Raw genomic sequence first — 22688 nt, 5'->3', positions numbered from 1 at the left:
TCCAGCCAAGCTCCTCCTCCTGAATTCCTTCTCCCCAGAATAACACCATTGATGACCCAGTTCCTGAAAGCGGAACCTTACAGCTCGTGCTGGAGTCGACTTCTTCATGTTCCAGGTTCAACAGATTGCCAGATCCCGGCTCTCTTCTCTCTGGACTCCTTTCATTCTACTCATTCCCTTCACCCCTGTCTGATGTCAGTCCTCTTAATCTCTAAGTTGAATGATGAATGACCACGACTACTAAATGACCTGACAGGGCAAGAAGTGGACTGAGAGGAGATGCTTCTAAAGGCACCCGTTTGATTAGGTTTTGCACGGAGGACATTATTTTTCCCTGAAACAACCTCAACAATCTGAGTTTCCCCTGACTTGGCTCTTGCCCCTTTCCATTCTCTTCTCCACAATGCTGTCAGTGATCCTTCTAAAACACAAGTCCTATGGTGTCACGTCTGCTTTCCTACACCTTTCTACCGCATCCACAATAAAAGGCCTACAAAGTCCTACATGATCAGGCACAGTCTCTCTGACCTCATCCTCCCAACCCCTGGCCTCTGCTCGTTCCACATCTGGCTTCCTTGCTATCCCTTAAACACATCACACTCCCACCACAGGGCCTTTGCACCTTCAGCTCCCTCTGCCTGAGACAGTCTTTTCACGGGTAGCTTACTGTAAGGCCAGAGAATTCACAACATAAGTCATTCTGCTAAAACGTTGCTTCCTCAGAGAGGCTCCCCCAACATCCCCATGTAAAAAATCACTCTTCTCAGTTTTTCTGTACCCCTTGGCCTGCCTTTTTTTCCCAGACTCCTGAACCACGGACTTTTATTATCTGCTCACTTTTGTCCATGTGTTCCTTATGAAATAAAAACTCTATGAGAGTGAGGAGTTGGTGTCCTTTACATCTGTGTCCCCAGCACTTACAGTAATGCCTAGCACATGGTTGGTACTCAAGTATTTGTTAAATGGATGAATAAATGCCTAAAACCTACGATACATGGTTCCATAATGCCTTAAGGGTAAGCTCCAAATCCCTTAATATCTCTCCTCTGCTTCTCTGGTGTCACCTCCCACCTCTCTCTTTTAAACCATACACTCACAGACTCACAGCTAAGGTAAAGAACAGTGTTGTCCAGAAGCTTCTCTTCACTCTCACTTTAAGTCCCTATCATCCTCTCTACCTCCTTCCCTCCTTTTTTTTTTTTTTTTTTTTTTTCCTAAAAGTTTCATTTAAAGTGTTGAGAGTGATGGCGGGGGGGGGGGGGGGGGGGGAAGGGATGGGAGAGAATTACGAGCATGTTCTGCACTGTCAGCTCAGAGCTCACCGTGGGGGTTGATCCCAGAACCAGTGCTCTATTACCCAAGTGTAGTCAGTGAGGGTTTTTTAGGTGAGGAACCAAACTGTGTTTTCTAAGGTATTCTACATATTACTAACAGATAGTTTATTATTTTTAATAGTTTCTCTATGATTTATATAATGATTTATATAAAGATCTCAAACTCTCAGGGGCGCCTCGGTGGCTCAGTCGGTTGAGCGTCCGACTTCTGCTCAGGTCACGATCTTGTGGTTTGTGAGTTTGGGCCCCGCGTCGGGCTCTGTGCTGACAGCTCAGAGCCTGCAGCCTGCTTTGGATTCTGTGTCTCCCTCTCTCTCTGCCCCTCCCCTGCTCATGCTCTGTCTCAAAAATAAACTAAAAAAAAATTTTTTTAATTGAAAAAAAAATCTCAAACTCTCAGAAAAATTACTTTATAATAACAGAACCTAACAACCCAGTGAGTGAAATGTGACCATGATTAACCTAAAACTCCAAGCACGTGCCACAGAAAAGAAATAACTGCCAAACTATCTCATTTGAGCAAATCAGCACGTTTATAAACAGTATCCAAACACAACCCTGTAGACATGTTCAGTAAAATCTCTATACTGTTTTTGTACATAGTATCAGTTAAAAATGGCCAGTAACTAATTTTATCTTTTATCTCAACACCTACTCATCCCCCCGACACACACTATCCTGAATATGACATAATCATTGATATAATTCAGTTACTGAGGGTCTTTGGATAATAGCCATCACTGATGGAAAACATACTATGTTTAATCCTTACAATAATTCTACAAGGTAGTTCTCTCTCTCTTTGTTGTTTAGATGAGGAAACTCGGCATTAAAGACATCAACGACACCCAAGCTCACATTAGTGGGGGAAAGGAAAAAAACACAACCAAAACAATGCTGACAGCCAGTGGAACATTTAACTCGCAACTATCCTAACAAATCTTTCCGCATCATGAAATCACTAAGACTGTAACACCTGCCCCTGGCAACACGGGTTGGCAACACGGGTCCATTTCTTCTCTGCTCTATGACACACGGAATTATCATCTAGTTAGAGCTTCTCATTGGCAACGTCAGGAGAGAAATGTTTCAATAGCCTAAGCTCATCAGCACTGCACAGACTTACCTAAGCTTGACCTTGTGTTAGATCTTTCTATTATTGCATGCTTGCTGGGATTGTTTAACACTGAGCGCTTGGCGAGCGAGATGTCAGCCGTGACCCTTGTGATGGATATCCTGTGGGCGAAAAGTAACAGAAGACCCTGAGGTTACTAGCTGAATAAAAGGGGATAGAAGTACATTCCCAAAATGCATCTAGATTTGAGGTATACAGTGAATATTATTTTCAGGTGAAAATCATTTTTAATGAATTGTTAATGACTAATCATTCATTTTGGCTTATCCTGCACCTCCTTACTTGGTATTTGTTGTGTACTTACCAAGGGCGAAGCGCTCTACCAGACTTAAGAGTCTAGTGGAAGAGATGGGCAATAAATAAGAAAATTAACAAAATAATTAAAAGATCAAGATGGCTGTCAGAGAGAGGACAGATAGGGTGTTGTGACAGTAAGGAATTAGGGGGCTCCTTTTAGGTCTGGTAGAAATGAGAGCACCACAATTTGGAAGCTGGAAACAGTAAGATGACAGACCCAGAGAAGTAAATATCTAAGTCAGTAACGGGAATAGTTGAGTAAAATAGAAGCCTCATGATACCGCTGAAGAAGAAGGCAAAACTAAAAACACGAGGTTTGGTGAAAAGTCTGTTTCCGAGTTCTAGCCCCCCCCACCTCCCCTCGAGTCGCCAGGTGATACTCCCTTCCCCGTGTGATTTAACACCACTGGTTGATTCCCTACAGGCAGTAAAATACAGGGCCTCTGACCAGGAGACCCTAGGCAGAGAGAGGACAGGGACACTAGATGGAAAAGAAAGGATTCTAAATGTTGGGCCACCAGCCCTCTTCCCTGTCTTACAGTTCTGACAGCCAGGCTTACTTCCTCCAGGGGTCAGAATGGAAGATCTTTCCATGGGAAAACTGACTGCCAAGGGGAGGACACCCCAAGATAAGGACATTGGAGGTTTCCAATTAGATGGGCCAGTGAGCCTGTCCTATAGGGAAGCATAAAGCTGACAAGCCCCACCTGTGAGCACAGAATTTCCAAGTGATCATGTGATACCCCCATTCTTAGGAGCCCCACAGCGCTCCCTGAGAGTCTTAGGAAAAGCTCTAACATAAGAGACCAAAACAAACAGAAAAAGCAACAGTATGAATAATATAGTTGATTCTTGAACAACATGGGGGTTTGAAGCACCAACACCCTGTGCAGTCAAAAATCCACATAGAGCTTTTGACTGCCCCCAAACTTAACTAATAGCCTACTGTTGACTGGAAGCCCTACTGATAATGTAAATAAGCTATAAACACATATTTTATATGTTATATATTCTGTATACTTATAATAATACCTAACTTTTTCTTAATTTTCCAGTATTTCTAATTGGTTCACCGGCAGGATGTTTCAAATGGTCACAATTCCTCCCCCCAATTTTCCAATATATTTATTGAAAAACAAAATCTCATAGGGGTGCCTGGGTGGCTCAGTCAGTTGAGTGTCTGACTCTTGATTTCAGCTCATGTTCTGATCTCACACTTCTTGAGATTGAGCCCCGCATCAGGCTCTCCGCTGGCAGCGTGGAGCCTGCTTGGGATTCTCTCTCTTCCTCTCTGCGCATCTCCTGCTCATGTACACATGCTCCCTTGCTCTCTCTTTCTCAAAAAATGAGGCAGAGGCACCTGGGTGGCTCAATCAGTTGAGCATCTGGCTCTGGGTTTCGACTCAGGTTATGATCTTGCAGTTTCGTGGTTTCAAGCCTCACATCAGGCTCTGTGCTGGCAGTGTGAAGGTTGCTTAGGATTCTCTCTTTCCTTCTCTCTGCCCCTCCTGCTCTCTCTCTCTCTCTTTCAAAATAAAGAAACATTAAAAAAAAAAATCCTCATATAAGTGGAACCACACAAGTTCAAAGTCGTGTTGTTCAAGGGCCAGCTGTATTCAAAGTTGAAAGCCAGGAGATTATTATATCCAGGAAACTAACAAATTTCTGTTTAGAAACTCAGAATGAGTCGTTGGAAATTAAAAAGTAGAAGTAAAAATTCAAAACAATAGCTGGAACATAAGTTAAGAAAATCTAAAGGATAAAACAAAGCAAGAGTAAAAGGCAAAGAGAGAGAAAATAGAAGGTATGAGAGTTAGAGAATTACCCAGCAGATTCAACTTCCAAATAATAAGAGTCCCAGAAAAAAAGAGAATCAAGAAAGCAGAGGAGAGGAAACCAAAAAAAAAAAAAAAAAAATTCCATAAGAGTCTGATTATCCAAATTGAAAAGGATGGGCACAAAGGTTCAAAGTTCTACACCGGGACTCAGTCTTCACAAATTTCATGACATGAGGGACAAAGGAAAAAGACAGGTCCCACACTAAGTGTCCTGTAATTCTTTTTAATTTCTTTAATGTTTATTTATTTTTGAAACAGAGAGGCAGACACAGAATCTGAAGCAAGCTCCAGGCTGTGAGCTGTCAGCACAGAGCCTGACGTGGGGCTCGAACTCACGAACTGTGAGATCATGACCTGAGCCGAAGTCAGATGCTTAACCAACTGAGCTACCCAGGTGCCCCACGTGTCCTGTAATTCTTAACAGCAACAATGGAAGCCAGAAGATAATGGGGCAAAAAGTTGTCAGAATTTTAAGGGGAAATTATTCCAATCAGAATTCTATAGCCATTTTAACTCTCAATTAAATGGGAGAGTTGCTTAAAGACACTATTAGATAGATATTCAGGGCCTCCAAAAGCTCTGTACTTTTCTAGGGAAACTACTAGAGGATGTTGTGGACTGAGATGACAGGGTAAACCCTGAAAACGATCAAAGGATCTAAAGAAGAGGGGCTCCAACCCAAAAGGGGGGGGGCGAAGGAAACCCCAAGAATAAAGGTGAAAGATGTCGCAGAATGACAGAAGGCCCCCAGAGGTTCAGGAAGTTCAGTGACTACAGGATGCATTTCAATACGCTGCAGGAGGGGGGGGGGGGCGCGGAGTGGTTCAGACAACTGGGGAATTAAGGGCTCAGTTAGGGCCAAATACAGAGAAAGTTAAGCAAGCATGAAAAGTAAAATTACTTATCTCATGGTTCCCATGAGAAAACACCAAAGAAAGAACTATACCCACAAGGTCATAATACATAGTAAAAATGGAACCAGCTGAAATTAGGATTTAACCGTTGGGAGACTGAAAGAGGAGATGTGTGCAGGTATGGGAGAAACAGCTGTAAGATGCAGGAGAGGTAAATATGTTGCAAGGTAGGAAGTCAATAGATAAAGCCTAACACCGGAAACTCAGGTAGCAAATCGAGCACGTTATCTAGAGGTAAGGAGTAACGAAGCAAAAGGGCCACCTAAAGTAGTTTAGAGTGGTTGTCACCTGAAGCACAGGGCATTTGGTAAAATGGGGGAAGGGACTACGGGCTGTTGTAAAGAAATGTGCGTTTATGTGTCACAAAATTCATCTTTCTGGTGACTGATTCCATCAATTTGGACAAAGTCATAGAATCCTCTATCTGCAACCACAGTCATGATAAGAAATAGTTCCATTACCAACACCCCCCCCCAAATTCCCTTGTGCTGCCCCCTTTATTGTCAGTCTTCTCCCCCTTCCCTAACCCTGGCACCCAAAGAACTGCTTTTCATCCCTCTGGCTTCGCCTTTTCCAGAATATCACTGTAGCCTTCTGAATGGAGCGCCTTCCACTTCTCATAATGGATTTGAGATTCAGCCACATTGTTGTACATTTCCATTTTTTCTTACTGCTGAGTGGGACTGCTCTTTTTTAAAAAATAAGTATTGGATTTTTGGGCTTTCTGTCCACTGAGGAGAATTTTATTTAACATGTAAGAAAAGCAATAACCAGAAAAGACACTAAAACATCAATCTAAACATCGTTTCATTATTATTTCAAAATGCATTCACAAGTGAAATCAGGCTACAGGTGAAACACCCAATGCTTAGTAATCGTTTAACATGTTTTTGTTTATTTGGGGGTGGGTATAGTAGCTAGGGTGACACAATCTGGGAAGCTCCAGCTGCAAAGGAGGTGACAACGGAGCATCTGCCTGACCACGGAGGGGGTCACTCATCCAACACCGATTTATTGAGTGCCTACTATGTGCCAGCCATGAGGGTGCTCTTCTGGAACTCAAATTCTTGTGGGATGTAGGGAGAGAGGAAGGAAACAGACAGATGTGTGATGCCAGGTGGTAAGAAAGCTATTACAAAAATAATGGAGGGTCATGAAGACACAGATGGGGTGCAGGGCAGGGTACATTTGTGTTCAGGGAAGACCTTTCAGGAAAGCTGACCTTTGGTCAGGGGCATGAAGGAAGTGAGGGAATGAGCCACACGGACACTGTGAGCAGGGTGTTCTAGGCGGAGGGAAGAGTGAGCATCTGAAGTGGGGGGCATTACAGCAGTACAGCTGGATGGGACCCAGGTACTGCTGGCGACCACAGTCTGGGTCTGGGCACTCCCTGGGAGGCAAGCTGCCCGGTGATGGGCACCGCCCGGGGCACACAGTGGTGACCAGACAGACGAGACCAGAGAGCACCACACAGCCTGTGGGGAAACTGATTCAGCAGCAGGACGGGATTTTCTATAATAACACATCCTCCTTCCCTCACATGCTCAGACCTTTGTGCACATGGTATGCTCAGCTGAGGACCCAATGACCTGCTTCGGTGGGCAGCTCTGTCAGCTGTGTGAAGTGGGGTCACTATCCTATTTCAACTCCTTAAGTGTGCCTTGGGGATTGTCACCACTTGGGGTTCCGCCAAAAGAGGGACCTTGAAAATTACAAGGGCAAAATTTGGGGGACGATTCAACTTAGAGTCGTGGCTCTAAACCCTCTCGGAATATCAAAACTGCCATGGAGGCTTTGAAAGTGACGTTAGGTCCTTCCTTAGAGATTGGGTTCGGTCACAGGCGGCACAAAGCCTTTGTTGTTTGCTCTGATTTATTTTTAAAGTGCTGCAGAGGATTCTAATATGCATCCGGGCTAGATAACCACCAGTTGAGAAGAAGCTGTCTTCACATCTAAGGCAAATTATCCACACGACAGAATACAGCGATGTAATGTTTCCCAGGATTATTGATTTCCAGTAAAATTCGCTCACAGAAGATTCAACAGCGTACGTATCCCTACAGTTCAGCTCGCATTCCAGACACTTCAGTGCTGACGGCTAACGTTTGCAAAGTCACTAGGAAGGAAAACCAAATTTATGACTGATGGTAGCTCTCCTTCTTGTCCTCAATTTCCTTGTTAATTACCTGTCAATGTCCTACAAGGTGAATCCGAAGATTGCTTTGTTTACACGACACAGCTGGTTAGGATGGATCTGATTCTAAATGGGCTCCTCCACGCACACAACAGAGAGAAGATAATGATTTAGCATCTCTTCTTTGACCTGACACACTTTAACGCTATTTAACAGCAAGGATCACGATTCTGACAACTCTCCAGGGCTTCAACAAATGAACCTAACTAGGTTTAAGAACAGAAAACAATTCCTGTCAACAGTCTCTTCCTCACCAACACCTCCTCTTATATTTTCTTCCCCTTGGGCTTCCAATTTTTAAAAATAAATTTAGTTTAATAGATAATTAAGGAGTAGTTTTCCCCTTCTAAAATTCCACGTATAGGGAAGTGATGAGTTTCCTTCCCCTATTCGTGCCAAAACCAAAAGACATTTAATGATTCCGGGACTCTGGATGTCTTGCCATGTGTTAAAAAATTCAATTTTTGCATGGATTTTTGTAAGTGTATCTTATGGACCCTGTTAATTCCTTTGAGGATCTTTACTAGGTGATCCCAAGCCTAGAGTGTTAAACGTGAGCTTTATGGGTCAGATAAGCCAAGGCAGGCCCATTAATAAAACCACGTGGAAATTACTCCTGGCCAGAAGCAGCAAATCAATACAGTATTCACATATTTGGTTCATTTGTCTCTTAAATGAAATCAGCCTGAATGGCTAATACTTTAGAACATGGGTCCAAGATATACCCTATGGCTGGCATCTGTCTTCCCAATTCAGAACTTACTAGGTTTAGACAGCAAGGAAATACCATCTCATTTCTCCATCTTTGGTGTTTTGGAAAGGACAGCGGGCTAACTCAGTGCTTTGTCTAACAGAATTTTCTGGGTGTGCATTCTCAAGAAGACCATCCCAAACTAGGATAAATGACAGAGGCAACAACGGAGAACTGAAAAGTAACTAAGCCTGGTCAGGACTATGCCTTTTTCACTTGGCCAGTGCCCGACATGTTGCCTTGGACCAAGCCAGAGACTGTGTTTTCCTGGTACACAGTGAAAAATATTTCATAAAGGTATGGGGAAAAAATCAAATTAGGAGCATTTGATTAGGTGGATCTTGATTACCAAGTCTTTTTTGTACCTCAAATCATAGTGTCTGCTTTCCTTTTCTGTCTCTTTCAGTCCTTTTCTTGTCCTGGCCTCCCTTGCTGAAAGCCAATATAAATTAGAAATGGCTATAGAAGCACGTGTGGTCAAGGAAAAAGCAGTATATTAAGAAATAGAAAAGAACAATGAAACCCACAGATACCATCTATTGTACTTGTGTTGTTAGGATACAAGAAGGAAAGGAGTATCGAGGAGAGGCACCAAATATGTCTTGTTAAAAATGCAGAGATTTAAACCAGCCCAGGTTGTTCCCACATCCCCTACAATCAACTCTTTGTTTAAATTTCGAAGTCTCCGTTTTAGACTCCTATCATATCTTTGATGCTTCAGGAAGTGGCTTAACCTTGACCACAGTGCCCATTGACTATCTGACTCAAGGCTTCCTTTCAGTGAACTTGAGGCAAGCTCCATAAAGCCAAGGCCCTTGTCTGATTTTGCTCCTTGCAATGCCTAGCACATAGAGTATGCTCAAGAAAACTTGCTGAAGCAAGCTGAGGGGGAAGGGGAAAAGAGGAAAAGGATTCAGTCCAAGCCAATTAACACGACCCACTAGATATGGCCCTGGCTTTGTTACCCATCACTCCTTGTCGAGGGACTTGACTCAAAGACCTCTAGCTAGCTTGCCTTCCCCATGATGCTGTACCACACCTTGATGTCTGGACATGCCTTTCTAATTCGAGTTGGTGAAATCTTAGCTACCACTTTAAAACCTTTCCTAGAGAGGACATCCCTGTCAGTGTTCCTCCCTCCTCTCTTTACCCCAGACACACACATGCTGAGCTGCCCTTTCATTCACTTTATATGTCACTGGTCGAAATTTCAACTGATGGTCGACACCTAAGGTCCACAAAGACAGTGAATGGCTTCAACATCTCTGCGTTTCTCTAGCAGGACACATATAGGAGACATTCATTCAACAGTCACCCACAAGTATTGTTCACAATGGGCATAGTTCCAGGCACTGAGAACACAACAGTTCATATAAGAGATTTAAAAACAACAACAACAACAAAAAACAACAAAACAACAAAAAACCTGCCCTCATGGAGTTTACATTCCAACTATGGGAGAATGACAACAAACAAAATTAATAAATACATAAAAGATTCATGGAAAAAAGGAAGGAAGAGGGGACGGGTGTGTGTATGTGTGTGCACATATACCAAGAAGAGTATCTGGCACAGGGAACTGCAAGTGCAAAGGCCCTGAGGTGGGCATATATCTGGCTGTCTGGCCCACTCCCGGAACAAGGAAGTCCGTACAGCAGGAATAGAATGAGCAAGTGGGAGAGCGTAAGAGATGAGGTCAGACAGAAGTAAGGCAGGGTGTGGGGGTGTGCGTGGTCAGACCAGAGAGGGTCTTAAAGGCCACTGTAAGGACTCTGATTTTTACTCTGTGTAAAAAGAGAAGTCATGGGATGGGTCTGAACCCAGTGATGGGAACCGGCTCACAGTTTAACAGGGTTGTTCAGGCTGCTGAATTGAGAAGAGACATTAAGGAAGCAATGATAGAAGCAATGATACCAGTTAGGAGGCAAATTATGATAATAATCCAGGGAAGATGATGGGGTCTTAGACCAAAAGGATAGCAGAGGATGTGTGAGAAGTTGGTAGATTCTTGATATATTTTAAAGATACAGACAACAGCATTTGGATGTGGAATGTAAGAGAAAAAGAATAGTCAAGAATGATTCAGGGCACTTGGGTGGCTCAGGTGGTTGTGTGTGTCTTTTTTTTTTTTTTTAATTTTTTTAATCTTTATTTAATTTTGAGAGACAGTACAAGTGGGGGAGGAACAGAGACAGAAAGACACAGAATCCGAAGCGGGCTCCAGGCTCTGAGCTGTCAGCACAGAGCCTGACGCGGGGCCTAAACTCACAAACCGTGAGTTCGTGACCTGAACTGAAGTCGGATACTTAACCGACTGAGCCACCCAGGCGCCCCAAGTGTCTGACTCTTAATGTAGGCTCAGGTCATGAGCTCACTGTTCGTGGGATCGACCCCTGTGTCGGGCTCTGTGCTGACAGCCTGGAGGCCACTTGCGATTCTCTCTCCCCCCGCTCTCTGCCCCTCCCCCCCCCAAAATAAATAAATAACCCTTAAAAAAAAGAATGATTCAATGATTTGCGGCTAATGGGTATTAGAACTAAAAGATGAAGCAGCTATACCTGAGGTGTGGAAGACTACGAGAAGAGCAGGCTTTAGGGGAGTTGGGAGGTTCAGTTTGAGAAATCCATTGGACATCTTAGTGGTGATCCCAATAGGCAGCTGGGTATGTGGGTCTAGAATTCGGAGGACAGACCGGCGAAGGAGTGCTATTTAAAGCCTTAAAATGAAATAATTCACGAAATGAGTGTAATAGAAGAGAGAACACCAAAGGACTTAACCCTGGGCTCTCCCAGATGTCTAGCTGATGAGAAAGAACCAGCCAAGGAGAGAAAGGAGACAAAGTGAGATAAAAGAAACACCAGGAAAGTGTGCTTGCAGGGAGCAAGCAAACCAAGTACTTAAATGACGATGAGGCAGTCCAACATGTCAGTTACGAGGAGGGCTGAGGATTCACCCCTGGATTTAACGATGGTGAAAGTCACGGACGATCTGACAGGACTAGTTTGGGCTGAGCGATGGATGCGTAACTGGAGTACACTTCAGTATGAGAGGAGAACAAGTGTGTACTCCGTGCTCAAGGAGCTTGGCTGTAAAGAAAAGGAGACAAATGGAGCAGCTAGAGGGGAACAGGCGTTGGAACTTTCTTCAGAGGGAGAAAGTACCTTTTTAGATGCTGATGGAGTTTCCATTAGAATGAGAAGTAGCGATAAGGAGAAAGGAAAGGATTCTCCAGCTGTGTTGGGGTAGGAAGGGATCTAAGTGCCCAAGTCGTTGGGTTGGCCATTGCTAGGAACGTAGTGACAGGGAAAAATAGAGGGCATTCCAGCAAACAGGCAAGTGGGGCTCGGTGTGGGCTTAGGGACTCTAGAGGTTCTCTGTTTGCCTCCATGGGGGAGACAGATGACAAGGGGCTTGGGAATTGGTGAGAGAGGAGATGGTACAGACGTCAGAAAAGTGAGAAGACGATGTATATTATATCTGTGCAGCATTGAGAGCCAGCTGACTTTAGGGTGATACTAGTCAACAGGCCAAAAAGCTTATAGGTGCAGGTGCAGGGACAGAGAGCTGGCTAGTCCAGGGCTGAGGATGTGCTGAGCAAGTATGACAGATATTTACTGAATCAGAGTGAACTGAATGAGACTTCTTGCCCATCACCATAGAGACCTCAGAGGGCATTTTTCTCTCGGGATCACACGCCTGTCCCACCCGGGTTTTGTCATCGTCGAGGAGAAATCCACAAAATCCAGTATCCTGAAATACTCACCGCCCTTCAAATCTGTGTTTTAAAAAATCAAACAATGCTTTTTGCATCATATCTGTGACCTGCAATTGAGCAAGCAATACATTAATAAGACACGATAAAATATTACTAATTAGGATAAAACACTTCTACTCCTCAGACTGTTTAAAAACCTATGCTTCCCCTTTGGAAAAAGTAGCATGGGAGACTGTCACGTTATTTCCGTTGCTGAGTTGTGGTAGCAGTGACAATTAAAAAGGGAACGTTCCCCCAACTTATCCTGACGTTTTAGTGACAATAACATGACATCGCAAGTGGTTTCGGGCAACTCTCCGTTTGATACTATTTCCCTCCAGGCTGAGTAAACGAAAGCTAGCAAAATCTCCAAAGCAAGAGCCATAAAAACAAAACAGAACAAAACAGGAAGCACTATGTACTGCAGCCTGGAAAATAACATGCTTCGCTGCTACGAGCTCTTTAAGGTCTCCATTCAAGAGGGAGGTGGAGTCACAAAGCAGTGCTGCTGGTGAAGGTCACGTGTGCTCCGGAGGGCAGCCACTCACCTCATAGCCCTTCAGAGATGGGCCCACCAAGACCACGGGTCGCATAGAAGGTACCACGTCATAAGGAGGAGTGTGCTCTGTCTGCAGAGAGAGAGGAGAGGACTTCAGATGGTTAAGAGGCAGGGGGAGCTGAGATATTTTAAGTATAAATTGTTCTTTCTGAACTCTGTCATAGGAGGCACCGGCTTTCCAAAAATTTTTTTTCTTTTCTTTTTTCTTTCTTTCCTTTCTTTCTTTCTCTTTTTCTTTCTTTCTTTCTTTCTTTCTTTCTTTCTTTCTTTCTTTCTTTCTTTCTCTTTCTTTTATTTTTCTTACTTGCCTCTTTCCTCAATAAACCCAAGCAAAGCACGGTGGGCTTATTTTCCTAAGGTTTTTCAACTTACTGGATTGTCTACAGTTTTCTTGCTCGCCTCAAGAAATACTACTGACATATTAGTTCCTAAAGCAGGAAGTGCTGCTTTTCAGCAAAATCTAGTTGGAAGGACAGAAACATGCCTCATGCAGAAGAAGTGTTTAGGCTGGACTGGAGGTTAATACTGCTTTTTAAATGCATTTCAGAGTTTTCTGAAGAGCTGAGTGATCGGACTAACGTGGTTAATTGCAGAGAAAAAAAAAAAGGTCTCATTAGCTTTGCATCCTGAATGTTGGTCTTACCTGGATAAAACCTAATTTCAGAACATTGTAACGCCCATTACCAAATACTTGCAAATCCCTATTTTACTGTGAGAATTTAAATTAATAGGCAGGCCTGTTCTAAGGATCCCTATCACAGGTTAGTGATTCATGGTTTTGGATTCTGGGTTTCTCTACCTTGGAACTTGAAAACTTAAAATGTAGCCTTTACGTGCCTTGGAAGAAAGGGGGTTAATGTGTGATAACATATTTAAGCATGCTGCAGGGGCCTCAAAAGGTTCATTATCAACTCGCACATCTAATATGCTTCTCATGAGCGGCCTAGGTCATGTCTCTGTTACATAACTAATTCATGCCTTTCCACGATAGTTTCTTTCTTTCTTGGAAGAGCAGGGGAATGAGCTACATTTTGTAGCAATTTCTAAAACTTCCAAAAAGTTTCAGCTTTAACCGCTTCACATAAAATGATCAAAATTTTTCCCCCAAAAAATCAGGTAACAGCTAATTTGTTTGATCACATTAAAACTGGCTATTTCCATAGCAGAAAATGCTTACACGGACCCCAGAGGACTTTTTTTAATGCAAAAGAGAGAGAGAGAAGATCTCCCACAGTGAGGTACACAAATCATTACTATCTGAATCTTCCTGCATTAAGGAGTGCCTGAAAACTATATGTTTAAAGAATCACACAGACAAAAAAAAAATTTTTAACTATTTTAAGAATTTGAAAAACTGATGTACAAACATGAATGCAATTTCTGCATCAGCCTGTTGCTCAAGAACAGTGTATGGTTGCTTAAAATTGCCCACTGCAAACTTTCTGACGTTGACTAGACTTAACTTGCTTCAGGTGGGGGCTGGGAGTGGGCGGTAAAAAACATTGTAGTTTCAACCTGCAATTCCGCCCATAGTAGAGGACAGATCCATTCTGGGGACAAAAATAACGCTGCCATGTGCTGTCCAATTTTACTCCTTAAAACTTTAGCTAGTGTTCAAAATTAATTTTAATAGACACAAGAAAGGTAGAATACATTTTCAAACAGGAAAAAAAAAGAAAAAAAAACAAGACAAACATAATACAGTAACAGCACAAATGCCACGAGCACCACTCTAAAAGCAACCTAAAAGATGGAAAACAATCTTATCGGTGAATGTCAGGTTGGCTTTTGGTTTTTGAGCTCTACATTGAAGTTCACCACATAATCAGTAACACAAGAAGAATGAATACCAGTGCCGAAGGCATCATAAGCATATTTGTTATTACATTGATAACACCTGGGATCATACTGAAACTGTTTAGAAGCCGAGTCCTTATAACTATTCAGTAGAAGAATACCTTTTCCACTGTTGGGATCAGAAATATAAATTGCACATATTTCAGCAACGGCTACCAAGAAATTTTATTTCAAGCCTGTAAGGGTTAAGCGGCCCAGGATTTCATACATAAGGTCTTGGTTCCTTCGGTCTGTGGCTACCAACTAGCAAAGGGTTACCCATGCCGGTCATCAATCAGCTTCGTATTCGATAGGGGAGCTACAGAAATTACCTTATTTGATGGAATATTGGTACTTTGTGCCCTAGTGATAACGACACCATCATTTTTATCTACCCTTTCCCGCTAGCCCTATTTTGTTCCAACTGTGTAGCTGAAAAAATCGTGGTTCATAGACATCCGTAAGGCTTGGGAATTTAAGAGAAAGCAAACTTCAAAAAACACATCTTGACTAACGTGGCTTTCGTTCAGGTCACTGCTCTGTAAGATCCAGAGCATCTGAAGGATGCAGATTTTCTAGGCATCTGTGCTATGAAGACTGGTAGTCACTTGGCTGCAAGTTTTAGCTGCGCCGAGAAGACAGGACCAGCGAGATGGGCCCACTGGTGTGGACGTACATCAGGCTGGGGCTGTCCATGTTAACGCAAAAATCCAGGTTTTCATTTTTGCCTGGAGTGCTGAGGTCTTCTATTATAAATGTAACCATCAGTTATTAAAAAAAAGAAAAAGAAAAAGAAAAACAACAACACACTTCACAGTTCAGCCTCTGACACTTCATGGGTGATTTTAGAGTTCCTCCATGTAGCAAAATGCTTGCATCCATGTCACGATGTACCCATCATTATGCTGGACATGGTGATGCTGGGAAGTAGGATTCCAAAAGAGAGCACAGCAGTAGGCTGTGCAAAGTGGTGTGTGTGAGAAGAAAGGACTGAATGGCGATTGTGTGTGTGTGTGTGTGTGTGTGTCGGGGGCGGGGGGAATGTCTTTAAAAAATAATGCTTTCAAGCTACAAAATGTGTGAAAGGAGACAGCCTTTGGAGTGAAGGGCACTTGGGAATACCCTGGTTTCCAGTCAGGGGACAAGGAGCATCACTGTGTGGCACCTTGGCGGGCCGGTGGCAAAGGCTCTACGCACGGCCACCGCCCTGTTATCCAACAGGTGAGATGCTGCGACCTGACTATGGGAGAAGGCAAGAACATCGGGAGAGGATTTATATATGACAATAGGAAAAACTCACAGTAAACCGCCAAAACAAGCCTGCAGTTTTCCACTGGTCTTGTTCATCTGCAGAGTTTGCACCTAGTGGATCAGAAGTTTAAATACTGACTAAATTAAAAATTGAATCATTTTTTTTTTTTTAGTACAAGCTATTGTATCTGGATATCATCAATCAGAATCTAATCATGGTTTTAATATGCTTGATATAAGTTAAATTTCTGGAAAAAAGAAAAGAGACAAAGACAGACAGAATAAGCATGCACAATACAGGTGCATTATATGGACTTGTCAGTGTTTTGACATCTTGGAAGGTTTAAACAAATTCCCTTGGTGGTAGATATTATTCCATCAAAAAGGATAAGTACTGTAATAGCGCTTGAACAGGTCACTCCCTGAATTTAGTCAGTTTGAAATGCATGGACTCCATGAGCTTGTTTGATAGGTTCTTTTCTTGGGACAGAAATGACTGCGTTTAATAAAACCGTGGGACTTAATGCTAATGATGCCAGTGGCAGGATAAACACAGCTTATGTCAATGTAAACTTACCGATCTCTGCTTCTGCTTAGCTACAGCAGCGTGGAAAAGAAACAAAGAATAACAGAGCATGCACGTTATTGGCTTATCAAAAGACGCAGACAATCAACAGGACGAGAAGTGTGGCGCAGTGCGGTTGAGCAGGTGAGCAGACGGGAGCTTGGAAGTTAATGTTACCTTCTTAAAGAAGGGCATTCTTTTCTCTTTGGAGTGGGGTGACGTTACACTGTTTGCACTGGGTTTGGGGGAGCGGTGGTTTGCTGGAATATCATTTTCTTCTGCATCTAAGCCAGTAGCATCTATGTCTATAGCTATATACAGACAAACAATTCAAACATCATCAGGTAGACAGGAGAGGAAAAACAGGTTATAAAAAAAAAATAAAATGAAAGCAAATAAAACTAACCATAGTAAAAGATCTATCACGAGTGCTCTGCACAGTAAACAAAGTAAAATTTCAAGGTAAAGCACGTTAAGAATGCCATGTAATCAAATCGAACACCACCGAAAGATCCCCTTCGTGATAGGTTTGCTTGAACAAAGTTACGCTAGATCTCTCGGATAATATTTCCGGAGAAACATTTTTAAGGTGTAGCTTCAAACAGAACACTGACATTTTTCCACATCAACTGTATATAAGTATGGTACAGAACATTTGGCTTCACGTCTCCCGATACTTAACTCAGCTTTTAGATAATGAGGAACTACTCTTGGAAACCTTTATCACGGTGTGCCCCAGGCTTCTGAGTTTTGCTTGATGTTGTGGGAAAATAAGGGCAACGTGAAAAGCTTCGCTAAAAATGCAACAGGAATTTGAGCGAACGTGAGAATAGAAAATCCTAAATTCAGGCAACGCAAAGAAAGGAGTCGTACATGAGGCAAATGATTCAGGGAGTGTTCCTGGAAGGACAGCATTAAAACTATTTCAAGATGGTTGTATCCCCCTCACTAGTTACTAATTAGAAAGCACTGGACCCCACGATCTCCAAATGAAATGATTCTAATGACATATGGGGACTTCCAGTGATTTGTGTAAAGCCACTGGATCTAATAAGAGAGGCAGAGAGGAAGGACACAAAGACCCAAGAGAATGTGGCACCGGTCTCCTTGTCTGGAGAGCGAGAGGTTCAGGTGTGTGGTTCAACCTGATTTCACGTTTAAAACCTTCTGCCTTGAAAACCGGAGCACTTAAAGATTAAGCGTTAAGTGAAAAATGATCCATAATCTCATTTTGAACTGTATAAAATGCTTCCACGTGCCATTACTACAGAATTTTCTCCACTGCACAATCAGGGCTGGAAAGTATTTGGAAGATCGCTTTCAACCCTCTTATTTTTAAGGCTGAGATGATAAACTCCTAAAGAGTTTCAGGGACTTGTTCTTGGCAAAAAACTCGGCAGGGCCAGGTCTCGGAACCCAGGTTTGCCTCTGCGAGCCCCTGCCCCGTCCCCGCACCCCGCTGCCTCTCCAGGTAAGCCCTCTCTCCACCAGGTACCCTTCCTTCTCCAGTCCCCTGTGCTTTCCAAGAGGGCTTGCATCCTCACTGTCAGGGTTCAGGAAGGTACCACAGAGGTGAGCTCGGGAGAAAATCAGTCTATGCTTTAGTTGAGATCATGGAAAGGAATAGGAGAAAATCTACTCCGTCTAACAAAAACCCACAGTATCTTCAGAGATATCTTCACTGCCATCTGGGCATGACAGTTCGGTGCTGCAAAGCCCCTGCCATTCCTTCACGCGAGGAACACATCGGGTTCACGCAACGGCAGCCGCTGCTGACCGTTTCGACGGGGGCAGGTCACCCGGCAGCCGTCACATCACTCTTCAATTCTGAAGCGATGACGGATATTAGGTGACTCAGCCTTTTGAAAACTAAATGAAACGCTCGTTTAACTGTTCCTTTGATTCATCGGATTAGGTCGGAGGCAGGCGATGAAGTAACTCCCTGGCACTGTTTGCATGATATTGCACACACCAACTACTGCTTGCGGAAAGAGCAGGTAGGATTCTCTCTCTCCAGTGAAGGTAATAACAGGCTGAGTTAATTCCAAATATTTAGTTAGACCTCCCTAGTAATGAAGTGTTTCTTTGTGCAGCATCCATGCATACTGAGGCGCTAAAAGGCTCAGCATGTACTGTTTGATGGAAACACTGTAAAATGTGCCCACGGGGTTGAATGGATGCTTTTGTACAACCCTGTAAGGTTTTCCTTGTATCTCCACTTAGGAAGCAGGTTGTTAGTGTCTTCCTGGATACGATGGAGAGGATTGGGGTCAGTTTTTCACGATTTCCAATACCTATCTTAACCAACGTCAGATCATTTTCCCTTCCGGTGGCACGTGCCCATATAGTTTTACCTTCCTCATCTTTTCTTGGGCTTATAAAGGCGACCTTCTGGGGAGAGTACTTCCTGAGAGCCTTTCTGAAATCGAGGATACCTACTGGCATGTCAGAATTGACAGGACCCTGGGTATGATTTGCCCATTGAATCTGGTCTGCTCTGATCAGTGCATGGGCTTTTTTTTTTTTTTAAATCCTTGAAATATTTTTTTTTTTTTTTGAGAGAGAGAGGGAGAGCATGCATAAGTAGGGGAAGGGCAGAGAGAGAGAGGGGGACAGAGGATCTGAAGTGGATTCCATGCTGACAGCAGAGAGCCCAACGTGGGGCTCTAACTCAAGAAGCAGGAGATCATGACCTGAGCTGAAGTCGGATGCTTACCTGAGCCACCCAGGTACCCCAGTGGATGGATTCTTTTTTTTAATTTTATAGTAGGAGTGGATATGCATAAAAAGTTCAGCTGTGATACTGCCCAGATGTTTGGCGACCCACGCATAGCCTCAAAACCTGAGTTAGGTTTGAAATTTACCTGTATTTGGACACAAGGGCTCAAAATCCCCAACTGAGAACTTTCCAACTGATTAGTTCTGACTTATGGTTAACTTCAATTTAAAAGCCATCAGGGTTCACTCTGAAGCGCAGAGAATTCTAAAACATTCGGCCAGAGTTCCATACGCTTTATTAGACTCAGATGGTTACCCTTTTTCTGTTTTATACTTGTGTTTGCAGACCTTAGCAAACATTAGTATTTACGTGGGAAAAACTACTTCCATAAATATGAAAATAGCTTCTTTTATTGGTCCTCACTAGAATGATTCTTTTTTTTTTTTTTTTCTGGTAGAGAGCCTCGGAAACATTTTTTGAAATCTAAATTGTAAACTTCACCTTAAGACCCGTGGGTCAGGTGGAGTGGCGTCCTGGGGGGACCCGTGTGGGCATATGCGTGTAAGTGTAGGGGGGTATGTGTTCTGTAACTGACTACCACCCAGTCACTCAGATATGAAGTGGAAATTCTTCCTTTTCCAAATCCTTGAGAACCTCCAAGAATATGTACTTTAGGCAAATGCTTATATTCCTTGGTCTAGCGATGGGTGAGGTGAATTGTAGACAGGGCCTCTGGGAAATAAAGATAAAAGCTACCTTTGCAGGCCAGTCCACACTGGATGAATTAGGCAGTCTACCCTGCAGGTGGGGTGGGGAAACATCTCTGCAGAAGTTCTCCAAAGGTCTCCTTCAGAGAAGTTGAAATATGAAAATTATAGCAGGTTCCTGTTATAAATTTTGTGGTTGGCCAATGCCTCCAGTCTTTTCAGTCCCAAGTGTTTTCTATTCTTGCTATTCGTGAAAAGGTATTACAAAGCCCTGTATCTGTATAAAACCTGTGTCAAGTTTTAAATCATCTTGACCTTGCTGTAGTAACTTGAACTTTAGTTTTAGTGATGACAGACACTTGCCTGCAAAAATGAAATGTTATTTTACAAACACACTAACTCACTCTTCAAAATGCACGTGGCCTGCTCTCACATCGCCAAAACCATTAGAAGGTCACAGCCCAGTTTATGGAAATGGAAGAACCTTCCTCGTCTACAGGAGTGGCGTGGATTTCTGGGCACGGGGCTGCAGTTCTGTCACAATATGATGTGACATTTCCCCATTTCAGGAGCCTAGTGCCAGTCCTCTGGAGCCTCTGAGACAGTCTTTAAGATATATATGAAGGGTACAGCTTGATATCATAATCTCGGTAACTTTACATATTTGAGAAGGTGTGGAGATCAGCCTCCTTTCCCCTGTGCGTTCAGTAAGTAGCTACCCTCCACTGATGCAGGGAAGGCATGAGCCTTACCTAACATCTAAAAGGGCTTCAATTTTCATTTCAAACGTACGGTTTTACTTAATTTCGGGCAACTCAGAATTATTGCAAGCTGTACGTACATGGTTTTTGAAATCAATATGCATCCTAAAATGATTTATTTCTTATCGTGCTCAGATTTTGCACTTAAAGAAGTTGTCTCATTTTTATTAAGAAGACTTTGGTCTCTGAAAGCCACCAACATTCAGCAACGAGGCCTGATCAGGAGTCCGAGGGGAATCCTGTTCTTAAGACATACCAGTTAGAGAGCACCTACTTCCCTACCTTCTCCGTGGATGTATGTGCTTCCCTCTTCCAGCTTCCTTGGAATCACACGAGGAATCATTTCACTCAAATGCTCTGCTGGTAACTCCTTGGAGTCCTCCTCTGAGTCCCAATTGCCTCTCTTAGCAAACTAAGATTCTGATAATCCTGGGCTTTCTGCAGTTCTACCAACTGGCCTCCTAATTATATAGAACTCCAAGTTCTACAGAGAATGGTAGAGTTGCCAGCTTTATTTTGTTTAATGTATATTTATTTTGAGAGAGAGACAGAGAGAGAGAGACAGAGAGAGAGAGACAGAGAGAGTGAGCAGGGGAGGGGCAGAGAGAGAAGGAGAGAGAGAATCCCAAGCAAGCAGGTTCTGCATTGTCAGCACAGAGCCCAGTGTGGGGCTCGATCCCACGAACCATGAGACTGACCTGAGCCGAAAGCAAGAGTCGTACGCTCAACTGACTGAGCCACCCAGGCGCCCCCAGAGTTCCCAGATTTACTAAAGAAAAATACAGTCCACTTTGAATTTCAGATAAACCATTTTTTTTTTACTGTATTTCTCGTACAATATTTACTTATACTAAAAAAATGATTCATTCTTTATCTGAATTCAAATTTAATGTGGTGTGCTTCTCCACTGCTTTGGAAAGAAAACAGTAGTTACTCTTCCTATTAGTGTTTCTGTCTTTTTCAATATTTCTACGTATCTCTTAAATCTTCCAAAGAGCCTTTTGGGTAAAGCTCGTGTCAGGCCAATCACTCCATCATTTTATTCTCCTTTCCTTGCCTTTCCAAAGCATTTATCCTTCTTTTCTTTTTATTTAACAGTGAGGCCAACGCACATTACCCCGTGTCTGATGGTGGGTATTCACCCATTTACTGCCCAGGACGATGTGCTGGGCACCATATGAAGTACGTAGGGATAAAAAGTTAAATACATTCATCACTTTGGTCATCCAGGCAACTTACAGCGAACACATTGACATATTTCCTTTTTTCCAAGCCCTGCCAAAATTTCCCCATATTGTTTCTTACCCCATGTGAGCCTTCTTATGTCCGACCAATTTGAACCTTTCTAGGGTTCAGGCGGTGATTCTGGGTATGTAAATTCACACAACTAGGTCAGACTGGGGAAAGCATGAAATGCAGAATGTACCGTTTCGCACTTATTACCTACTTACCGGACGATGGAGGTGTAGATTTTCTGGAACTAGGTACTATGTCACCCAAACTGGATGATGAATTTCCTCCTGATTTACTGAAGTAAAGCAAAAATTCATGTTACACCTGACGCTTATTTCAGACATTAGAACATTTCTATTGCTCAATAAACATGATTAGTCACTGTCTTTTTATTGAACTTTAAACTTGTCTTTCCTGCAAGGAGGCAAATAATAATTTCCCAGCGGAGATTCCTGGAGTACTTGAAACAGCCATGTAATAGTCTCTGTTTCAAGTTCAAGGTTTAATTTTAAAAGGCCCTGAGAGAATGGAAGAGAACTAGGGTAATATCTGCGGCCCTCACACTCTCCACCAGCATCACAGAGAGATGACAGCAGATGCCCTTTGCTTTTTATGTCAGCGACCTTCTCAAGTAATGCATAGAACCTTAAAGTTAACACCAAAACTTATGACTTCCTTCTTGTGTGGTTCCTGCTTCTCTGTCTTAGCTGGGTTACTGTCAGTGTATTAAGATTGAAAGTACGCAAGCTTTCGTGAGCAACCTACAAAAGAAAAGCACGGCAATACTCAACTTGCTACCCTTTAAAAGATCCACAACGGAGCATGACACACACAAGTGTT

General features: G+C 43.0%; 1 protein-coding gene across 13 annotated transcripts in view; it reads right to left on the bottom strand.

The window, feature by feature from the left end:
• The window catches only part of CACNB2 (calcium voltage-gated channel auxiliary subunit beta 2), a 384840-nt gene that overhangs the window by 10351 nt on the left and 351801 nt on the right, over positions 1–22688 (bottom strand). For 8 of the 13 annotated variants that reach the window (XM_060659218.3, XM_060659215.3, XM_060659217.3 and 5 more), the window contains 5 exons: positions 22067–22143; positions 16606–16739; positions 12766–12846; positions 12227–12285; positions 2461–2570 (listed from right to left, as the gene is read on the bottom strand). In XM_060659218.3, coding sequence (XP_060515201.1) covers positions 2461–2570; positions 12227–12285; positions 12766–12846; positions 16606–16739; positions 22067–22143 — 461 coding nt within the window. Of the gene's footprint in view, positions 1–2460; positions 2571–12226; positions 12286–12765; positions 12847–15912; positions 15975–16440; positions 16461–16605; positions 16740–22066; positions 22144–22688 lie in introns of all 13 variants that reach the window. The other 5 variants (XM_060659219.3, XM_081796056.1, XM_060659224.3 and 2 more) reach the window with 2 other exon arrangements.

The sequence above is a fragment of the Panthera onca genome, chromosome B4, assembly GCF_046562875.1.
Source record: "Panthera onca isolate mPanOnc1 chromosome B4, mPanOnc1 haplotype 2, whole genome shotgun sequence".
NCBI lineage: Eukaryota > Metazoa > Chordata > Mammalia > Carnivora > Felidae > Panthera > Panthera onca.
The sequence above is the reverse complement of the archived record's forward strand: the minus strand, read 5'-3'. Positions and strand labels throughout refer to the sequence as shown.